We start from the raw sequence: 19,136 nt of genomic DNA on the forward strand, positions 1-19,136 counted from the left end.
CCAGCGTCATCCGGGTTTGGCTGGGGTAGGACGTCATTGTAAGTAAGATGTTTTCTTAACTGACTTGCCTAGTTAAATAAAGGTTAAATAAAAAATAAAAAATAAGAATGTTGGAGGCCACTGTGTTCTTGGGGACCTTCAATGCTGCTTTTTTCGTAGCCCTACCCAGATCTGTGCCTCAACACAATCCTGTCTCGGAGTTCTACTGACAATTCGTTCGACCTCATGGCTTGGTTTTTGCTCTGACATGCACTGTTAACTGTGGGACCTTATAAAGACAGGTGTGTACCTTTCCAAATAATGTGCAATCAGTTGAATATACCACAGGTGAACTCCAATCAAGTTGTAGAAACATCTCAAGGATGAGCAATGGAAACAGGATGCTCCTGAGCTCAATGTCGATTCTCCTAGCAAAGGGTCCGTTTACTTATGTAAGTCAGGTATTTCTGTTTTGTATTTGTGATACATTTGCAAACATGTCTAAAAACCTGTTTTCACTGTGTTATTATGGGGTATTGTGTGTAGATAGATGAAGAAAACATTAAAAATCTAAGTGTTTTTGTCACATGCGCAGAATACAACAGGTGTTGTAGACCTTACAGTGAAATGCTTACTTACAAGACCTAACCAAAAATGCAGTTTAAAAAAAGAGGAATAAGAAATAAAAGTAACACATTTTTTATTTGTACCTTTATTTAACTAGGCAAGTCAGTTAAGAACAAATTCTTATTTTCAATGACGGCCTAGGAACGGTGGGTTAACAACTGCCTGTTCGGGGGTAGAACGACAGATTTGTACCTTGTCAGCTCAGGTGTTTGAACTTGCAACCTTCCGGTTACTAGTCCAACGCTCTAACCACTAGGCCACCCTGCCTAGTGCAGTAGTAGTAAAATAACAATAATTTAATCAATTTTAGAATAAGGCTGTAACATAACAATATGTAAAAAGTCAAAGGGTCTGAATACTTTCCAAATGCACTGTATACACATTGCAATTCAATCTGCAACGCTCTAGCGTTAAGGCCCAAAAAGCGTACCATTTTGGCGTAGGGCATTCTGAGAGTGCGTAGCTATTGCGCAATGCTACACTGTTCCCAAAAGCGCGTCTTTATCAGAACTGCACGGATCGGATGAGTTCCTGCTTTTGCGGAAGCGAAAAGGAACGGAAGCCAGCGCCAGATAGCTTGCAAGGGTGGAGTAAAATACACCATAAAATAAACAGATAACAATTCACAGAAATACACACGGCTTGTTCTTTTGCCACCAATATACCGAAAGCCTGCCGAGGAGATGGGGGACAAGGCGGGCACCAGGTAAGGATTAATTCCCCCGCAATCTCGTATTTTCTACTCCCTTGTCAGTGTGTGTGTTGTTGTGTGTGAAGGCACGAGCACGGGGAGCTAGCTACGCTAGCATCTTAGCATCACTTGAGACCAGCCTATTCCCCTTACATCAACATCTGATTGGTCCATACTTACCAAGGCAAGAATAGCAACTAGCTAACTAATTAAACGTTAGAGACCATTTAGCCAAAACGACCATAGTCGTAGGATTTCGAGAGCAGTGTTTGTGTTGTTGTTAGCCAGACCCATATGTTTCCTAGCTAGCTAATGTTAGCAGAGGTAGTTAGCGAGCTAGAACTCTTCGGGCGGAAGAGTCTTCGCAATCCACCGGAATATCCCTGTTTTACCTGCACCTTGATGACGATAACATAATTTCTAGTTTAACTAGACAACTAGCTAGTTTCGCTTCAATTGCAACAGTTTTAGTAAGCATGTTCTAGCTAGCTGCAGGTGGGGTAAACGGTGTTATGATGGCCCCCGTGGGTGTGTGTGGGTTTAGGTACAACTCGCATCCAACAACTAACGTAACTGTAGCTAGCTCAAAATGAACGAATGAGCTGATATGCATGATTGATGTACTGTTTTTAGTCCTGGCTAATTAGCTGTCTGTTTATTTGGCCCTCAGTGACATCTATTTGATGTACATTTTACGCTTAATCGCCCAGTGTTATTTCATGCATAGATAAATATCCTGCATGTAAACAAACAAACACAAACAGTCTATCCAGCTATTGATACCATGTGCCATATACACGTGATTACTGTATATAGGCATGTTGTATAGCCACTGTTGTGTGCTGTCCATATCAGGCCAGGACAAAGATGCAGCTATTCATACACTTGCCGGCCTGACACCTTTGATAACTTCAAAGTATTTTGCTCTTGGTAATCAGCTGCTTGTATCTTCATCAGTATGTACAGTCTGACTCTGAGCAGCTGTACTTCTCCACTAGGTTATTCTGGATCGATGTCCTCTGCAAGTGACTATAAATAATGTGGAATATATTTGGAGAATGCAGCATGGTTCTCTACTGACATTTTTAATTGATTTGATTTATTGGTGATTGTGCAGTGGACAGGGTCACTTTCATGTAGAAGGTTTGACGTAAACGGTCCGATTGGTGTTTAGGTTCAGTGTTTTGAGATTTAGGGTCTAGGTCGGGTTAATAGGTGTTTCTCTTGTGGTTTCTGAAGCGGCAGCAGCAGTGATGACGAACCCCTGATGGATGCTCGTGAGCAAGTGGCGTGGTGTTTTTGAGGGGTCAAGGGTTTGGATGGTAACTAGTCAGGAGGTATAAAATGTAGCACTGGCTCGTAAATGAAGAGTCAGCAGAGCACTAGGCCAATGAGATTCAAACTGAGCATGTGCGACAAGACATGCCCTGTCCTGTGTCCACTACACACTCACTATAATTCAATTATATCCCAAGTCAAACTTACTACCATATGCTGTTAGTGTGCTCATGTTCTCCACCACTGGTGGGAAAGGATAAAGTGTTCACCTTCCTCCACTAGTCCTGGTCAGAAATGGACTAGTAGTCCCTCTTCATTCTCCTAATGTTAAGGAGTTGTTGACTTGTCCTTATCAGTTAGTTATCAGCAGTCACTGGGATGAGTTTCTATGCAAATTTCCCATTTATGACAGGACTACAGTCGTTCAATGCTCGCCAGATAATATCCTCTTTCCTCCTATATGCACGCACACACTGTGTTACACCTTGCCACATTCCATGAACCTCTCACAAGTATGTGTGTTTGCGTACCTAGGTTAGGTATGCATAGGGTGTGTGTAGGCCTAGTCTGTGATAGTGAAAGTGCTCTCTGAGAATTTAGTTCAGAAACTATTGTTGAACAGAGTACACACAGTATGTATCAATACTCCTTTGTAGATATTCCTCGTGAAATGAGGAAGGAGTTTTTTTGTCCTGTTGTGTTTGTGGCAGTCGGCAGCAGGAAATGGCCTCTATTTGCTGGGAGAGAGTTTCCTGTCCAGATGCAGGATATTGGGTCTAACCCTACACCTCTGGGACATGATAGAGGGCAAACTGGACGAACACCAGGGGCGTATTCATTATGTGGATTCGGTTGCTAAATGTTTCTTAAATGGAATCAAACAAAACGAGGAGTGACCTACCTTAATTTGTCCAATTAAAACACTAATTCTAGTAGCAAAACGTTACATTTTGCAACTGTTTGGACTAATGATTACACCCCAGAGGTGTGAAAGTTACACCCCATACTTTATAGGCTATAGCTTGTTACTTGATCAAATCTCTCTTTCTTTCTCTCTCACTTTCTATCTCCTTTTGTCAGAGTCTTCAAGAAATCAAGCCCCAACTGCAAGGTAAAGGACATGAGTATTGCATGACTAGTTGTATCCTTTGATGGTTTATGTTATTAATTGTGACACTTTCACATTTGTATAAAGTCGTCTACTTCCCTCCCTCCTTTCTGCAGGTCACAGTATACCTGGGAAAGAGAGACTTTGTGGATCACCTTGACCAGGTGGACCCAGTCGGTAAGTGCTGGATGGTCAATGAGTTTACTGGTGAGAGCATCATGGGACTCTCATAAAACTGCCTAATTTTATTGTTCGTAAACTCTGTGTTTCAAACAATTAATATTGTCTAATCAAAACCTTACCTCTTTACATTTTCCTTTCTCACAGATGGTGTGATTCTAGTGGACCCTGACTATCTGAAAGAAAGGAAAGGTATGAATTGGCATCTTCCTCATTCTCTCCACTGTTTTGTCTCCTCTATTTTTTGCCATTTTATATCAACCTCTTCTGATGTTCAAACCCCTCCTCCTTATCCCCAGTGTTTGTGACTCTGACGTGTGCATTCCGCTATGGCCGTGAGGACCTGGACGTGCTGGGCCTGTCCTTCCGGAAGGATCTGTACATCTCCACCTTCCAGGCCTTTCCTCCAATCGCAGAGGAACGCAAAGCCAACAGTCGCTTGCAGGAAAGACTACTGAAGAAACTGGGCCAGCAGGCACACCCCTTCTACTTCACAGTGAGTCAAGTAGACACACACAACCACACACACACACATGAACATACATATACTTTGAGTCTGTAAAATATGGCATATTTGTGTCTCTCTCAGATTCCCCAGAACCTGCCGTGCTCAGTCACCTTACAGCCAGGACCAGAAGACACTGGGAAGGTAAAGACGCTTGAGCATCACTTCATGCAAACTTACACATTATATGATGGATATCTAAACTCAGCAATTTCCATACCTTTAGAGTCAACAATACACACCCACATGACGCTAATAATGCCGATTTGATCGTTTATGTCCATGCCGCTTCTCCTTTCCTCCACCTTTCCCTCTTTAGGCATGTGGGGTAGACTTTGAGATCCGAGCGTTCTGTGCCAAATCGATAGAGGAGAAGATTCACAAACGGTACAAAAGCCATGTTACTCTGTGTCTTCTGCAGGAGCTTTTTAGGGTCTGTAATCCTTGAAAATATGTGATATGCATGTCTGTGCATTTCTCTATGTTTTTAGTTAGTCAGCAAAGTTGGTGATCTGTAACGTGTGTGTTGTGTAGGAACTCTGTGCGGCTAGTGATCCGTAAGGTGCAGTATGCCCCAGAGAAGCCTGGGCCTCAGCCCATGGTGGAAACCACACGGAGCTTCCTCATGTCGGACCGCTCACTACACCTGGAGGCCTCTCTGGATAAAGAGCTCTACTACCATGGAGAACCCATCAGCGTGAATGTTCACGTCACCAACAACTCCACCAAGACTGTCAAAAGAGTCAAAATCTCAGGTACCTGTCTTTCATCAAAGTTGTATCAATTGTTATTTTATGACTCTAGGCTCTATTTGCTCTTCTCTCCTCTGTTTTCTTTTGTATGTGTGTGGTTAACTCTTTCTTTTCCTCTCCCCAGTGCGACAGTATGCTGATATCTGTCTGTTCAGTACGGCTCAGTACAAGTGTCCAGTGGCTCAGGTGGAGGCAGAGTGAGTATTTTACCTGACTATTATACCTATCACTCCTCAGTTCCTTTATTTCTACTTTGCCTGTTTCCTTTTATACATCACACCTAGGGCTGTTGCGGTGACGTATTACTGCCACCCTGGCAGTCATGACCACAGTAAAATTCTACATGAACGTTGAGTCAGGGTAATCTCTTTTTATGCACTCTGGACATGCATTAGTAGTAGTTTACCCAACTCTCTAACGATCATCAGGTGGCTAATGGCCTGGAACTCAGGGCTCTATTGTTCCTCTAACCCAGTGGTTCCCAACCAGGGGTACTAGGACCCCTGGGGGTACTTGGCCTATCCACAGGGGGTACTGGAAGACTGATTGGTCAAATCTACATGAGGGGGTACTCCGGGCAGAGCAAAATTAAATGGGTGGTACAGTAACCAAAAAAGGTTGGGAACCACTGCCCCAACCACTCTGACATCTATGCAAATGTAATCGAAAATCACATCAAACACTTATCATCAAGACAGAAGGTGCTTTTACAACTTACCTCACTGTGCTTGATCAATTTGAAGAAAGAAGTTCAACAATAGGTTGAAACTGAGTGAAAAACATGGTCGTTGTGGATGTTGTTTCAAAGCCTAACACAACAAAATGGACAGCGCTTTCTAAGGTGATGATGAATTCAAAGCATACATATGCATATTAGAGCTTATGCATAGGCCTATATATGAGCCCAAGCCCCCAAATCCCCCTGAATTTAAATAAAGATTGTGCCATTAAATAGCCAACTACATATTATGCATGGCAGAAAAACATAAATACGGATTCATTATATCTTTGGTACATAATCGGTGTATCTTAAATTAAAGAAATTCAGATTTAGACTATAATTATAGTAAATTTGTTGTAGATTTTGAGTAGCCAAGTAATAGGGAATTTAAACAAATTATAATGGACTGACACATTACCTTGAGCTACAAAATATCTCACCACCGTGAGTTGATATCTCCTCCTCTCCTTTATTCCTTTCTCCAGCGCGCAGAGAGAGAGAGGGGCTGTTATAACAGTTTAATGAAATATGTTTAGTTGTGAAAACATGTTACTATCGATGTTCCCAAACAGATTTCACCTGGTTTCACAAATTAAACACTGGGTAGCTGCAGGAACAGGGTTGGAGAGCACAGAGTTTGGGCTGAATATCACCTGTGCCGCAGCGAAATTACTGGAATAGTCTACCCAACATGAGTGGAAACCGTACCGGCAGGAAAGTGGCCTCCATTCGCTATTCCAGTGCATACGGATTACATGTCTTTTTTGTATTGCTTGTTTGATAATGGGCTATTATAAATCACAACTAATTTGACATATTAGTAAAGACGAGTTCATATTCAGAATAGTCTGTCTGATTGGTGGAAATATGATCACTTGATGAGAGAACAGCGTATGCAGCCTGAGGTAAGGAGCAGAGCTCAAGCTTTTTAGTTGTTGCGACTTTCTCAAATCATCAATAGCCAACTGTCGGATCATACAGCCCATATATCTTTGATTTCTAAATCATTTTAAGGTTTGTATCATTCACAACTAAAGTTGCCAAATAACTCTAAACCTAGCGCATAGGACCTGTTTCAAATAATCACTTTTACGCTCAACATAGCCACTTCATATGTGCGCTCTCTCGCTCCAGAATGGGAATATTATCCAGTCTATTTTTATCAGCTAAGTTCAATTATATTCTTCTTACTATAAAATCATATGATGTTCTCGGGACTTACACGCATATATTGTCTGCTAAATGAACACGCCTACAGCTTATGGCATATTTTTTTTAATTAAAAAATATAATAATTTTATAGCCAGATAACACACAGCAGGCCAACTTATATTCTGTTCTTCTGAAATACATTTATTTCAAATCATAATGTTTTTTGTTTTTTTTAGACCTGCCTAAAATAAATACATTTATTGTTATGGTGTATAATCAATTAGTTTTATTCAACTTTTTAAAATGTCGATGTTCCAAAGGTGTGCGTCAGAGGCTTGTATGCTACTTGTCTGAGTGGAGCCTGGAGATGTTAATTTAACATGATTGTTAATTAACAGTCTGTGAGACGGCCAGTCTTTTGCATGACAATAACCTGCTGACCGCTGCAGCACCAGACGTCATGGTATATAGACTATGTTGGTGAGCATTAAAGGTTTAGTTATAACATGTTTGATTTCTGGCGCCGTTCTGCCATTGTATATCAGTATTTTAGGATGAACAAATGTTGAAACAACATTTACCCTGGTCTGGCAAGGAACAACAAAATGTTGAATTTGTAATTCTAAACAAAGTTCCTTCTATGCTACAGGTAGAGGACAAAACATGGAAACTCTGTGGGAATGAGAAACAACAAGTACCCAAAGCAGAGGCTACATTGGTAACCTGTTCATAAAAATTTGAGTCTACTTTAGATAGCAGAGACACAAAATTACAGGGTGTTTATGTCAAAAAGAGTGGTGAAGCACTGTCTGTTACCCTGAGCACATCCCCCATCCTCTGGTAGTTCTGAACTACTGCAGTATAGCCAGTCATGCATTGTGGCTGGTAGCACCTGGGGATTTGCTGTTAGCTGGAATGACGCTGTGTAAAGCTTGTGTGTGTGCGTGTTTCTTTGGGTCGGAGCTTTCTCAGGGGCTACGTAGCAGATCTTAGATTGTTCTCGGATCTAGTCTGACTGTGTCTGCCTTGCTCGGTGGCGTTGGTGGCATCCATCCGCAAAGCCCAACTGAAGGGTAGCAACAGGAGGGAAGAGAGTGGATTTGAACTGCCATTCCTGAAGCCAGAACGACAACCCACTTGTCAGATGTTGTTCATTTCTTCTTTTGTTTTCATCAATTTCCTCTTTTGCTTTCTGTTAACCTTTAATATTTTATACATGCAAGAAAGAAAAATAGTATCATGTTTATAGCTAAGTTAGCTAAAAAGTCCTCTTCCAGGCCCACAGCCTCATCCAACAAGTATGGCTGCTGTTCAAACAAATTCACTGTAAACTTGATATTTATCTAAGAAGTGTAAGGCAATATGAATAAATCATACATATTTATCTTTTCAATAGTGTATGATCCATGTACTGTATGAATACTTTCCAGGAGTAGCCCTGTTATTTTATATTAGTGCAGAAGTTTGATTTGGTACAGGGGACCCTTGTTTCTAATAATATCCTGTACAGTTCTGGCTCGGGCTTGCTCTCCCTCCCCCATTCTTTCCTGTTCATGCCATTATCATTTATCAGATTTCCAAGGCATCTCTTAAAAACTTCTAGCTTGTGATCAGGTGTTTTTTCCATACCTTCTTGTCCAGATCTATTGATATTCCAGTTATGTCCCAGGTGTGCTGATAGGTGTGTGTGTTCCTCTCCTCAGTGACCAGGTGTCGTCTAGCTCTACGTTCTGTAAGGTGTACACCCTCACACCCACGCTAGACAAGAACCGTGAGAAGAGGGGCCTGGCCCTGGACGGAAAGCTCAAACATGAGGACACCAACCTGGCCTCCAGCACCATGTATGATGACTCACACACACAAACACTGTAGTCTGGCATCCAGAAATCTGTTAGATAATAATAACACTCTCTCTAGCTTGGCCTCAGCAATATTTCACACACCACACATATTGTAACTTGGCCAGCATGTGAGTTTACACATGCTAAGGGAGTGGTTGAGCTCATAAATGCATTTATTCAGATTTATTTTCAAACACAGCACCCTAGAAGATGCAAGAACCCATCCCTTACTGAGAACCTTTTTCACCACCCTCTCTTTCTCTCATGTTTGTGTTTCAGTGTTAAGGATGTAACTAACAAGGAGGTCCTTGGAATCCTGGTCTCCTACAGGGTCAAAGTAAAACTGGTCATCTCTCGTGGAGGGTGAGTTCCACATGAGTCTGGTCAATATCAATATGTTGTTGTGGGGGTGTTCTGTGCAGGTACACACTGCAGTGTTTTCCTTACGCACTACTTTTTAAACTTCATATATTAACTAGGCTTCTTTTAATTTAAAAACCTCAAAGTCTAAGGGTGTTTCTCAAAATACATACTACCTCCGAACACGCAAATTGGAGCACTTGAGGGTCGGAGTATGAGTTCAAATCAAAGTATGTGAAACTGAGCACAGAGGGCACTTCTTGAATGCGTACTCCATTTGTACATATTTTGAAGCCTGCATCAACACAAGCGTCAATGGAAAGTATGCAAAGAATTATGACGCAACCACGTAAAAAATTATGCAACATTTCTTGAAATCAATGGCAGGCATTATTTGAGCTGAAGCGAGAGAATGAAATGTTGCCTGTTCACATCTCATATATTTCCTGACTACAATATCTTATCTTGATATGTTAATAAATACATGCTGTGTTAATTTTGGCATGTTTTCCTGCCTATGTACCGTATACTGGCTAGCTACTAGTACTGTTAGATGGCCACAAATAATTGTTAGCTAGAATTGACATCTATCTTGTATAATATTAGTTTTAGGTAATTTTTACTTGATTTTTACTTTTATTTAACTATGCAAGTCAGTTAAGAACAAATTCTTATTTGCAATGGAGGCCTACCCCGGCCAAACCCGGATGACGCTGGGCCAATGGTGCGCCGCCCTATGGGACTCCCAATTACGTCCTGATGTGATTCAGCCTGGATTCGAACCGGGGACTGTAGTGACACCTCTTGTACTGAGATGCAGGGCCTTAGACCGCTGTGCCACTCGGGAGCCCAACAGTTAAACTATCTGGTTAGCTACATTATTATGATTCACATATAGCTAGCTGTTAGTTATGAAGTAAAACGGTTGCTTTGTGTTTATCTTGTTTCATCTCTATTGCCATTGTTGTCATGATTGGAAAACAGTTCAGTGAATGGGTAAGTCAATAGGGCTAACTAGCTAGCTAGCCATGAAGAATTGGTAGCTACCCATGAAAAATGTACATCTACCTTGCACAACATTAGTTTTAGGTCAATTTTGCCTGTTTAACTACATTATTACGATTCACATATCTAGTTGATTATTATGAAGTGAAATGTTTGCTTTGTGTATATATCTTGTTTAATCTATTGTTGCCATTGTCCTGGCTGGAAGAAGGTTCAGTGAATGGAGAGGTAAAGTGTGAGGTAATACAGTAGGGAGAGTGCGAGTGCTTCTCAAATGTATTGTTTTATGGGGTTTTTTCCCACACTTTCGTCTTCACAAGAACATGATCTGAGAATGCACTCTTGAGCATGAGAGTGGAGCACGGTAGTATGAAAAATTGAGAAACACCCTAAGCCTCTCGGTTCTAAGCTGACATGTGGAATTGTTTTAAGGTGTTCATAACATAGATCATTTAGCTATTTGTTTTGGAATTGTAGGACCCCTTTAGGTATAAAAAAATAACTGCATATAAATATAAAACAAGTATTGAATTTTGCCTTTACTACTATAGCCCATAGAAACGCATTGAATAACATATTCATAAATGGCAAAAGACAGAAAAAAAATGAATTATAAGGTTTAATAAGAAAGCTCAGGAAATACACACTACAGGTCAAACGTTTTAGAACACCTACTTATTCAAGTGTTTTTCTTTATTTGTACTTTTTTCTACATTGTAGAATAATAGTGAAGACATCAAAACAATGAAATAACACATATGGAATCATGTAGTAACCAAAAAAGTGTTATAAATTATATTTGGATTTGTTTATTTGAGATTCTTCAAAGTAGCCACCCTTTCCCTTGATGACATCTTTGCACACTCTTGGCATTTTCTCAACCAGCTTCATGAGGTAGTCACCTGGAATGCATTTCAATTAACAGGTGTGCCTTTAAGTTAATTTGTGGAATTTCTTACCTTAATGTGTTTGAACCAATCAGTTGTGTTGTGACAAAGTAGGGGGCTATACAGAAAATTTGGTGAAAGACCAAGTCCATATTATGGCAAGAACAGCTCAAATAAGCAAAGAGAAACGACAGCCCATCATTACTTTAAGACATGAAGGTCAGTCAATACGTAACATTTCAAGAACTTTGAAAGTTTCTTCAAGTGCAGTCACAAAGACTATGATGAAACTAGCTCTCATGAGGACTGCCCTTGAGAATTTTCCTGCAGTTCTATATTGTTTCTCAACAGGGAATCCATGTTTACCTTACAGAATACAACCTTTTTTCTTAGGTTTTTGCCACAATAAATGTAATTGAACGACTAGACTAGTTTTTCTGACTAGATTACTAATCTACCGCCTTCCCTTCAAGTCTGAAACCCTACCAACTCTGTGACTCACAAACATCCTGTCCCCTCCCTGACAATCCCACCCACAGTGATTGATTGACAGGCCAAACTGTTAAAGGGATAGTTCACCTAAATTTCTAAATGACACATTGGTTTCATTACCCTTAGTGTCCATAGCCACAGAGCCAATAAAATACATAATTTTAAGAACAAACATCATTGTGGCAGTTCATATCTTGCAGTAAAACTGTAAATATAATTTTTATCTCAAGAGACTGGTTTAGTGATATATACGGTTATATTACTTAGAAAATAGCTCTGATCATATAGGCCTAGACAATATCCCAAACATTAACAACACACTTAATTCATACATTTTAATTAAGTCACAACCCATTTTACCAATATGGGAGGTAAAGTCATTAAAGTATTCAACAATTAACTGTGTATTTCGAATAGAATCAAGGAATTAGAATGTATCAGAGGTCACCAAAATAACGCTTGTTCTGCAAAAAACACTATCCGGCTGGCTACTTCCATGTCCTCAGGGAAACACTGACACACACACCTACCACTGACCACACACATGCTGTAGTCTACACACACACACCTTTACACTCCAATCTGTGTCATACACTCCTGATACTCTGCCACTACAACTTGTGTATAAACAGTCATAAAATCACGTCTCCCAGACCCTCACTCGTCTCTCTGCTCCTCCCCCTCCACTCACTGGTGCGCCATGCTTTGTGGTCTCCCCTCTCTGTTGCGGTTGCCTTGGTTTTGAGTTCCCGCCTCATTTCATCTTCCCTCCTGTGGTTTGTGTCTCTCTCGCCTCCTGTGTTTGTCCGCCCGTCTGTTTGTGCGTCTCTCCCTCCATCCGTGCATCTGCTCTTGCATTGGGTCATCTCAGGCTGCTGAGTGGCGTGTTAGAAAGGTAATATGACATCCCAGCCACCACCTGCATGTGTGTGTGGTGATCTTATGCCCTACTGCCATTTGTGTGTGTGCGCTTGGTTGAGTGTCTGTGCGCCAGAACCGCCATCAGTGCCTCTTAAGTGTGTGTATGTGTGGTTATTTTACATACCAGCCATTGTATGTCAAATCTCACCTGCAGATGCTAAGCTGCAGCCTCCTGTGTTCTCCCTGCCTGAGTCAGTCCTAACCCTAAGGATGGTGTGAGGTTTCATTAGGCTGTGGCCCAAAGTCACACTGATGCAGAGTTATCAATGCAGTGTTGAGGGGAATTAAGCTTGAATATATTAAGTCTGCACATCTTGGTGTTCAGGCTTTGATTTATTACAATTCATTGGTTATTACTGTATAATGACTGTTTGGAAACAAAGTGCTACCCAGACCTGAAGAGTTCCCATTGGTGAAGATCAATGTTCGACAGCGAAGGAGGGTTGATGGGGATAATTGCCCCTTCACTGATCAAACATGTCACTAATCACTATTTCCTGGGTGGTTTCCTGTCAGATCTGGATTATTAATTGTGCAATAGTATATCATATGAATGTTTCCATAGAATAACAAATTGTTATTGATTGACATGCATAATTGAACATGCATGTGGTCCTTCGTAGCCCATTTGTTAGAGCATGGCGCTTGCTACGCCAGGATAGAGGGTCCAATTCCCGGGACCCCCCCATACTTAATGTATGCACGCATGACTAAGTCGCTTTGGAATAAAGAGTCTGCTAAATGTCTTATAAAATATATGCATGCATAATAATAATTATTGATCTTAATAAATGTTGTTTATGTTCTGTGTTTTTCCAGAGATGTGTCGGTGGAGCTGCCCTTTGTCTTAATGCACCCCAAACCCACAGAACTGCCCATATCCCGCCCACAGTCAGGTACCTACAGACTCCCATCACCTCTCCATAAGCCCACTATCAGGTCTTTATCTCAGTATTTTGGGTTCCTCTCCTTCCCTTCATTTGCAGTGAATTGAGAGTTGAACAAATCCTCTGGCAAGCTTCCACCATATTCTTCCACCTTGTTACATTCACATATTCAAATGTTCCAATCAGTTCAAATTAAGGAAGATGAGCACTTTAGAGTCCCTCAAGGGGCTTGCTTTTTTGTGTGATTGGGAATCAGTGAATTAGTGGAGACTCTACTTATCCTATAAGTGAAGAGGAATTGACAATGGACACAGTCTTGTGAAATATCTGTCAGTAGTTTAGTTCAGCCTTGTGGGCAGGGAACAACAGTCCCTCACATACACAAGCACATCAAATACATAATCTCACTCTGGTATTTCCTGCCTGTAAATTACTATGGAGTTGCCATGGTGACATCGCACTGACATGTCATTATCTGTGTGTTCTAACAGCTGTGCCGGAGTCGGACCCTCCCATCGACACCAACCTGATAGAATTTGAATCAAAGTGAGTATTAATCTGGTCTGTCTGACCATTGTAATCACTGCTTCTTTACTGCGTTTACACAGGCAGCCTAATTCTGATCTTTTGCCCAATTATTGGCAAAAGACCAATAAGTGAAAAAAATATCAGATTTGGGCTGCCGGTGTAAATGCAGCCAAAGACACCCTAAGACTATTCCCAAAGATCTAAAACACTCACACTTCTGCCATGTTTCCTTGTTTCTTGTGGTCCTGCAGTAGTTTCTCCCAAGATGACGACTTTGTGTTCGAGGACTTTGCCCGCCTGCGGCTCAAAGGAATGGCAGACGACGAGGACTGTTAGAGCTCACGCACACACTCTTGCGCCAACTCTTACACACGGTGGGATGAAGGCATGTGGATGGAGAGGTGTGGTGGCCTCGTGGTCTTCCCTATGCTGCTTGCGGTGTTCTTTTGTCTTGCTTAAGCCACTTTTCTTGTACATGTTCTCTGTTTTGCGTTCTCGCCGTCTGCAGTGGTTGTTGTTATGGGGGGGGGCAAACACAAGTGAACCCAGCACCATGTAAATGTTGATGTAATATTGTACCATGGCAATGCTGACAGATCCACAGGTGTCATTTGGCCAGCAGTTTTTAGGAGCGGTGTAATAAGTGCTATAATGGATAAAAAGTAGATTTAAATGTCATAAAGAGGGATGATGTGCCATGGCTGTCCACGCCGAGGGAGTGCCATTAAAAGGAAGGGGGCTTTATCGTTCTTTTTCCACCAATAGTGATTTAAATGTAATTATTTCTACAAATATTGATCATATTGATCATGTATTGATCATTGATATAAAACGAGGTTTAGAGAGTACCTGTAAACACACCGAGAGAAGGGCAAACACACAGACTGACACACTTTGGTTTGGTGATGTAATTTAGGCAACCCTTTCATCTGCCCCATCTTGACATTCCTGAATTTCTACCCTGTCATTCATTCTGTAAAAACCTTCATGTTTTAAGGGAAGAATAGAGGTATCTATGATTCACTCTCTTCTACAATAAAAAGAGGACAGATGATACGCTCCCACTTACAATAAACTTGCACACACTGGACCTGCACTGTATAGCCTAGTGATACTCCTCATTGTCAGTTAATCTCAATGCACCACTGACATTTATCAGATTCTTTTTCAAATAATTTCTACATCAGATTCCATTCACTTTTGTGCTGAATCCCAAACTGGCCCCTAGCTCTTCTCCTGTAGATCTGAAAGGATTGGATAGATATAAGTAATGTGGGGAAATTCCAACTAGCCAATGAGAAGGCATTGTGAATCAATTACTATAATATGTATACCTATCCAATCCTAGAAGTGCCTAGTGACAGGCTAGCTAGGGGTCAGTTTGAGATTCATCATTGGTGTCAGAGCTTTGTAGAGCAACAGCGACACCAATGGAGCATGTTTTTCAGCAGTGTTGTGAACTATGATCTGTGATTATTGTTGTTGTGCATCTATGGGTTACCTGTTTGCAGCTCTAAGTGTGAATATTTGAAAGTGCTGCCACTGAGCTGCGGGAGAGTCTTAATGTCTACAGAAAGTATGCTGATATGATTGATGGAACATGACAGAACTATTAATATTATTACTACTGTATCATTGACTATGATTATTCTCAATCATTTAATACTTTTGTTAGCCTTTTTTCATATTTTTTTTTAAATTAAAGGCAAAATGAATTAAATTCTCTAGTAGATACTCCTTTTCGTGTACGTTCTATCAAGTCTCACATCCAAAGACGGAAGAGAAGTTAATCTGACTGATGAAGTCAAGTATCCAAACATGGGCTCAGATGACTTCCTCGTCAGAAGTTCAATTTCTTTATCTACAATGTGTGTTCGCGTTAAATTTGTTTTGCACAGTAGCTTGTCAGAAGTTATCAAAATGGCATCATGCTTCACCATTTGGGGCTCAAAGTGCCACTGACACATTTATACCTACTTTGCAGAAATGTGTAGTTAGGTAAGCTCCTTTGTGGGCCAGTGAGTGACCATTAAAGGATGGTCGCACATAAAAACAGGAAGCAGTCACAGGACAGAGTGGTGTCTAAGTGAAGTGAAAAACATGACAGAAGGTTTACTTTATTGCTCATAGTATTTTAAAACGGTTAATGATAAAACATTGAGTTAGGTCTTAGGTACTCACTTAAATAAGCCTGTACATACAGTATCTGAAATTCACAACTGTATTACAGTTTGGTTTATAATTAGCTTTACCTATAGATACATTGATTCAAATCAATATCTTTCAATAGATAAACATGTTAAAAAAAACAACATTTGAGCCACATTCAAGGTCTGTTTTAGTACAGGAAGTTTTGGGAAAATGTGTCAAGGTCCACCCTGGGCAGTGTGCACCATCCTCCTCTGGGCAAAGCAGACCTTGATATTAGTTGGGACGCAAGCAAGTGCCTGACACTGCTGTGTGTTCTGTGTCTGTTTGTGTGTCTCCTTACAGAGAAAAGACAGGAGAATGGACAGTGGGCAGTTATGCATACGTGTCACTACACGTCACTGTGATTAGAGTATGCAATCAGAACTACAATAGCAACCCCCCAATGAGGATAATTTAAGGCTATTGGAAGTCTTACTCTGTATGGCAGTTACTGGTTCTTTGAAGGCCTACCAGTCATCCAGGAGTTGGTCTGCTCACCTGGTCGCAGCATCGTTCTACGGAGGTGCTTGTTGAGCCGATGGGTGAAACGACACCATCTGGTGGGGGAAAAGCATTCAATCGCTGTACCTCTATCCACGTCGAGTACTACACACCACACACATCTCTCTTAGCCCCAACCACATTTACATTTGTACATTTTAGTAATTTAGCAGACGCTCTTATTCAGAGCGACTTACAGGAGCAAATAGGGTTAAATTCCTTGCTCAAGCGCACAATGACAGATTTTTAGCATTTAGTCGGCTCAGGGATTTAACCAGCAACCTTTCGGTTACACCTAGATATATTACTTTACCTCAAGGGGAAGAGGCTAGGAGTTTAAATGTTCTAAGTATTCAAACTAATTATAGAACCCTTGCTCTGTCACCTTTCCTGTCCCTCATTGTGCCTGTACACCCTCTCTGCCGCCGCCTCCTTCTCATCCATCCATCTCTCCAGAAGCCCCTCTTTCTCTCTCCAGGCCGCTGCAAGCCCCTCAACTCCCGCTGCTCCAACCGCAGGACTGCCAACTCCTTTGATTGGGTCTCCAATTCAAACTAACGCTCTGATAGGCTGGCCTGCAGAATGTTGGCCCCCCTAGCTTGAGTGACAGCTTCCTTCTGATAGCGGGAGACTCTAATAGAAGATGGTGACATGAGTCTATGTAAGTTTATATCAGACAACCTCACAACTAAGATCCCTCTCCGTTTCAGTATCTTTGTAGACAATGTCATGGATCCATTATTAAACCATATAGACGACTGTACCATAACATTAATGTATGAACAGATTTCAATGGTTGATCACTTACTGTGAGTGGCAGTATTGAAGCTCTGCTTCTTTCAGGTACATGAGGGTGGTCAGGTCAGAAACTGTCCGAGAGAGCTGGGGAGGAAAGAAGAGGAAGATTGGACTGGTAAGAGCAGGTCAAAAATAAGATAAACAATCACTGTTTTGATCCAATTCTGGGCAGGAAAGGCAAGGAGAAGCCATCTTGTGTACAAGGCCACTATGTAAGGGCTGGGTTGCCAGATGCAGCACAAGCGAAGACATCAGAGAATCCAATTGACTGGATGACATTGAATGGAACCAATGTAGCAGCAGCACCCACAACTCTTTCCACAATCTATGGAAAAGTGCACAAGAATCTTGAAACTGACCAAGAAATATGGGTTGAGTGGGACTGGATCCAGTAAGATAATTGACAGTCACCTTTTCTGTTATATGTATCCTCTCTCTGAGGATGAGGTGTAATTCTCTGTGGTCAGCTGTCATTCCACCATATCCTTCAGAACTGTGGAACATATTGATATATGGTCAGAGAATGCTGATGGACATCAAATCAAACATTAGGTTTGTATGTCAGTTGATCTTTCCAGATCAATGGGATGCATTGTTTGCATTACAACACATTTGCACAATTCTGGATGTTCTCTAGGTGTTTCCATCTCCTAGCCTAGTCTGACCTTTACTCTGTTCCAACTGGCACTCCTACCTGGGTCTCTGTAACTCATCCCAAAATGTCTCCCTTAAATCAAGCCGCTCTGCTAATTTGGACACTGAAAAGAGACAATCACAACATGTTGGCAAATTATATTCACAAATAACTCATTATTCAAATGTAATAAATCCACAGATAACTGACAATTTACAGGTGTTGAAGACACCAGTGAATGGGTCATTTTGTGTACAATCTCTCTGGAACAGTCCAGCGCGCACGTGACTATTCCACCTTTCCATTGCCGTCTTTACTCTGAAGTTCTTATGGTAAAGTATTTAAACGACTTGGAGGTTGCGATTGCTGTTGGCATACTTTTAAAACGTAAAATTGGCAAGAAACCTTGTCAGTACTTGCATGTCTTTAGACTGAACACAGCGTCTGTCACAACGCTACCAAACGTTCTACTGAGTGTAGTCAGAGACGAAAGAGGCGAAGCGAGAGGTTTTTCTCCGCCCACGAAAATATTTGTTTGTTCGGAGGTCACTAACCACGTTTCCATCAGACAATTTCATGAAGATGAATTACATGGCGCATGAACAAAAAGTGACGACTCGGTTTATGGAAACATGAAATGCCGGTAAAAATTGTATAAATGCCGACATTGTTAGTGTTTAAATATTGGAGAGTTGAGACCAAATCACGGACGCTGGACAGAGTGGATTTCAGTTGTAACAAAAGACAGTTTTAATGAGTCAAAGATATCTTGTCCCGCAGTTTTACGTGCACGGATCTAGTTCATATAACTCGGCAAGGAGTCAGGTGAAAAAGAGGCCTTATACAAAGGTTACATTCATTTTTATACATAGAATAAAGTAGGTGGAGTCTTGTCGTTTTGGTCTTCTGACTGGTCACAAAGGGTTGGAGGCGGGCCTTGCTCTAGCCAGAGCGGGCCCCATTGGTGCATAGCAGAGTCTTGTTCTGAGCAACCGACCAGTAGAGGGGGTGAGATGTGTGTTTTTACAAGGTGACATTTGTGTGTCAGGAAATCTGACACAGGAGAGCAGAGGGGGTCAGTTTTATGGCTGGGTGTATG

At 41.3% G+C, this 19,136-nt stretch overlaps 1 protein-coding gene and 1 long non-coding RNA gene across 3 annotated transcripts; one reads left to right on the forward strand and one right to left on the reverse strand.

Moving 5' to 3' along the window:
- Window positions 1-1,113: 1,113 nt before the first annotated feature.
- On the forward strand, window positions 1,114-15,634 carry LOC112228614 (arrestin red cell). The gene is made up of 14 exons (XM_024394081.2): window positions 1,114-1,312; window positions 3,656-3,686; window positions 3,800-3,860; window positions 4,011-4,055; window positions 4,163-4,359; window positions 4,453-4,512; window positions 4,688-4,755; window positions 4,903-5,123; window positions 5,245-5,317; window positions 8,697-8,834; window positions 9,114-9,197; window positions 13,319-13,395; window positions 13,878-13,932; window positions 14,166-15,634. The coding sequence occupies exons 1-14, from the start codon at window positions 1,290-1,292 to the stop codon at window positions 14,248-14,250; spliced, it is 1,218 nt and encodes a 405-aa protein (XP_024249849.1). The 5' UTR covers window positions 1,114-1,289; the 3' UTR covers window positions 14,251-15,634.
- Window positions 15,635-15,955: 321 nt separating this feature from the next.
- Window positions 15,956-18,831, reverse strand: LOC112228114. Of its 2 annotated transcripts, XR_006080415.1 has the most exons (6): window positions 18,098-18,831; window positions 17,815-17,896; window positions 17,414-17,487; window positions 16,991-17,238; window positions 16,541-16,661; window positions 15,956-16,400 (listed from the first exon to the last, which is right to left on the reverse strand). It is a non-coding gene; the product is annotated as an uncharacterized LOC112228114 (long non-coding RNA). The 2 variants fall into 2 exon arrangements; XR_002949983.2 differs by lacking the exon at window positions 16,991-17,238 and having other exon boundaries at window positions 15,960-16,400.
- Window positions 18,832-19,136: the final 305 nt, after the last annotated feature.

The sequence above is a fragment of the Oncorhynchus tshawytscha genome, linkage group LG30 (assembly GCF_018296145.1).
Source record: "Oncorhynchus tshawytscha isolate Ot180627B linkage group LG30, Otsh_v2.0, whole genome shotgun sequence".
Classification (NCBI taxonomy): domain Eukaryota; kingdom Metazoa; phylum Chordata; class Actinopteri; order Salmoniformes; family Salmonidae; genus Oncorhynchus; species Oncorhynchus tshawytscha.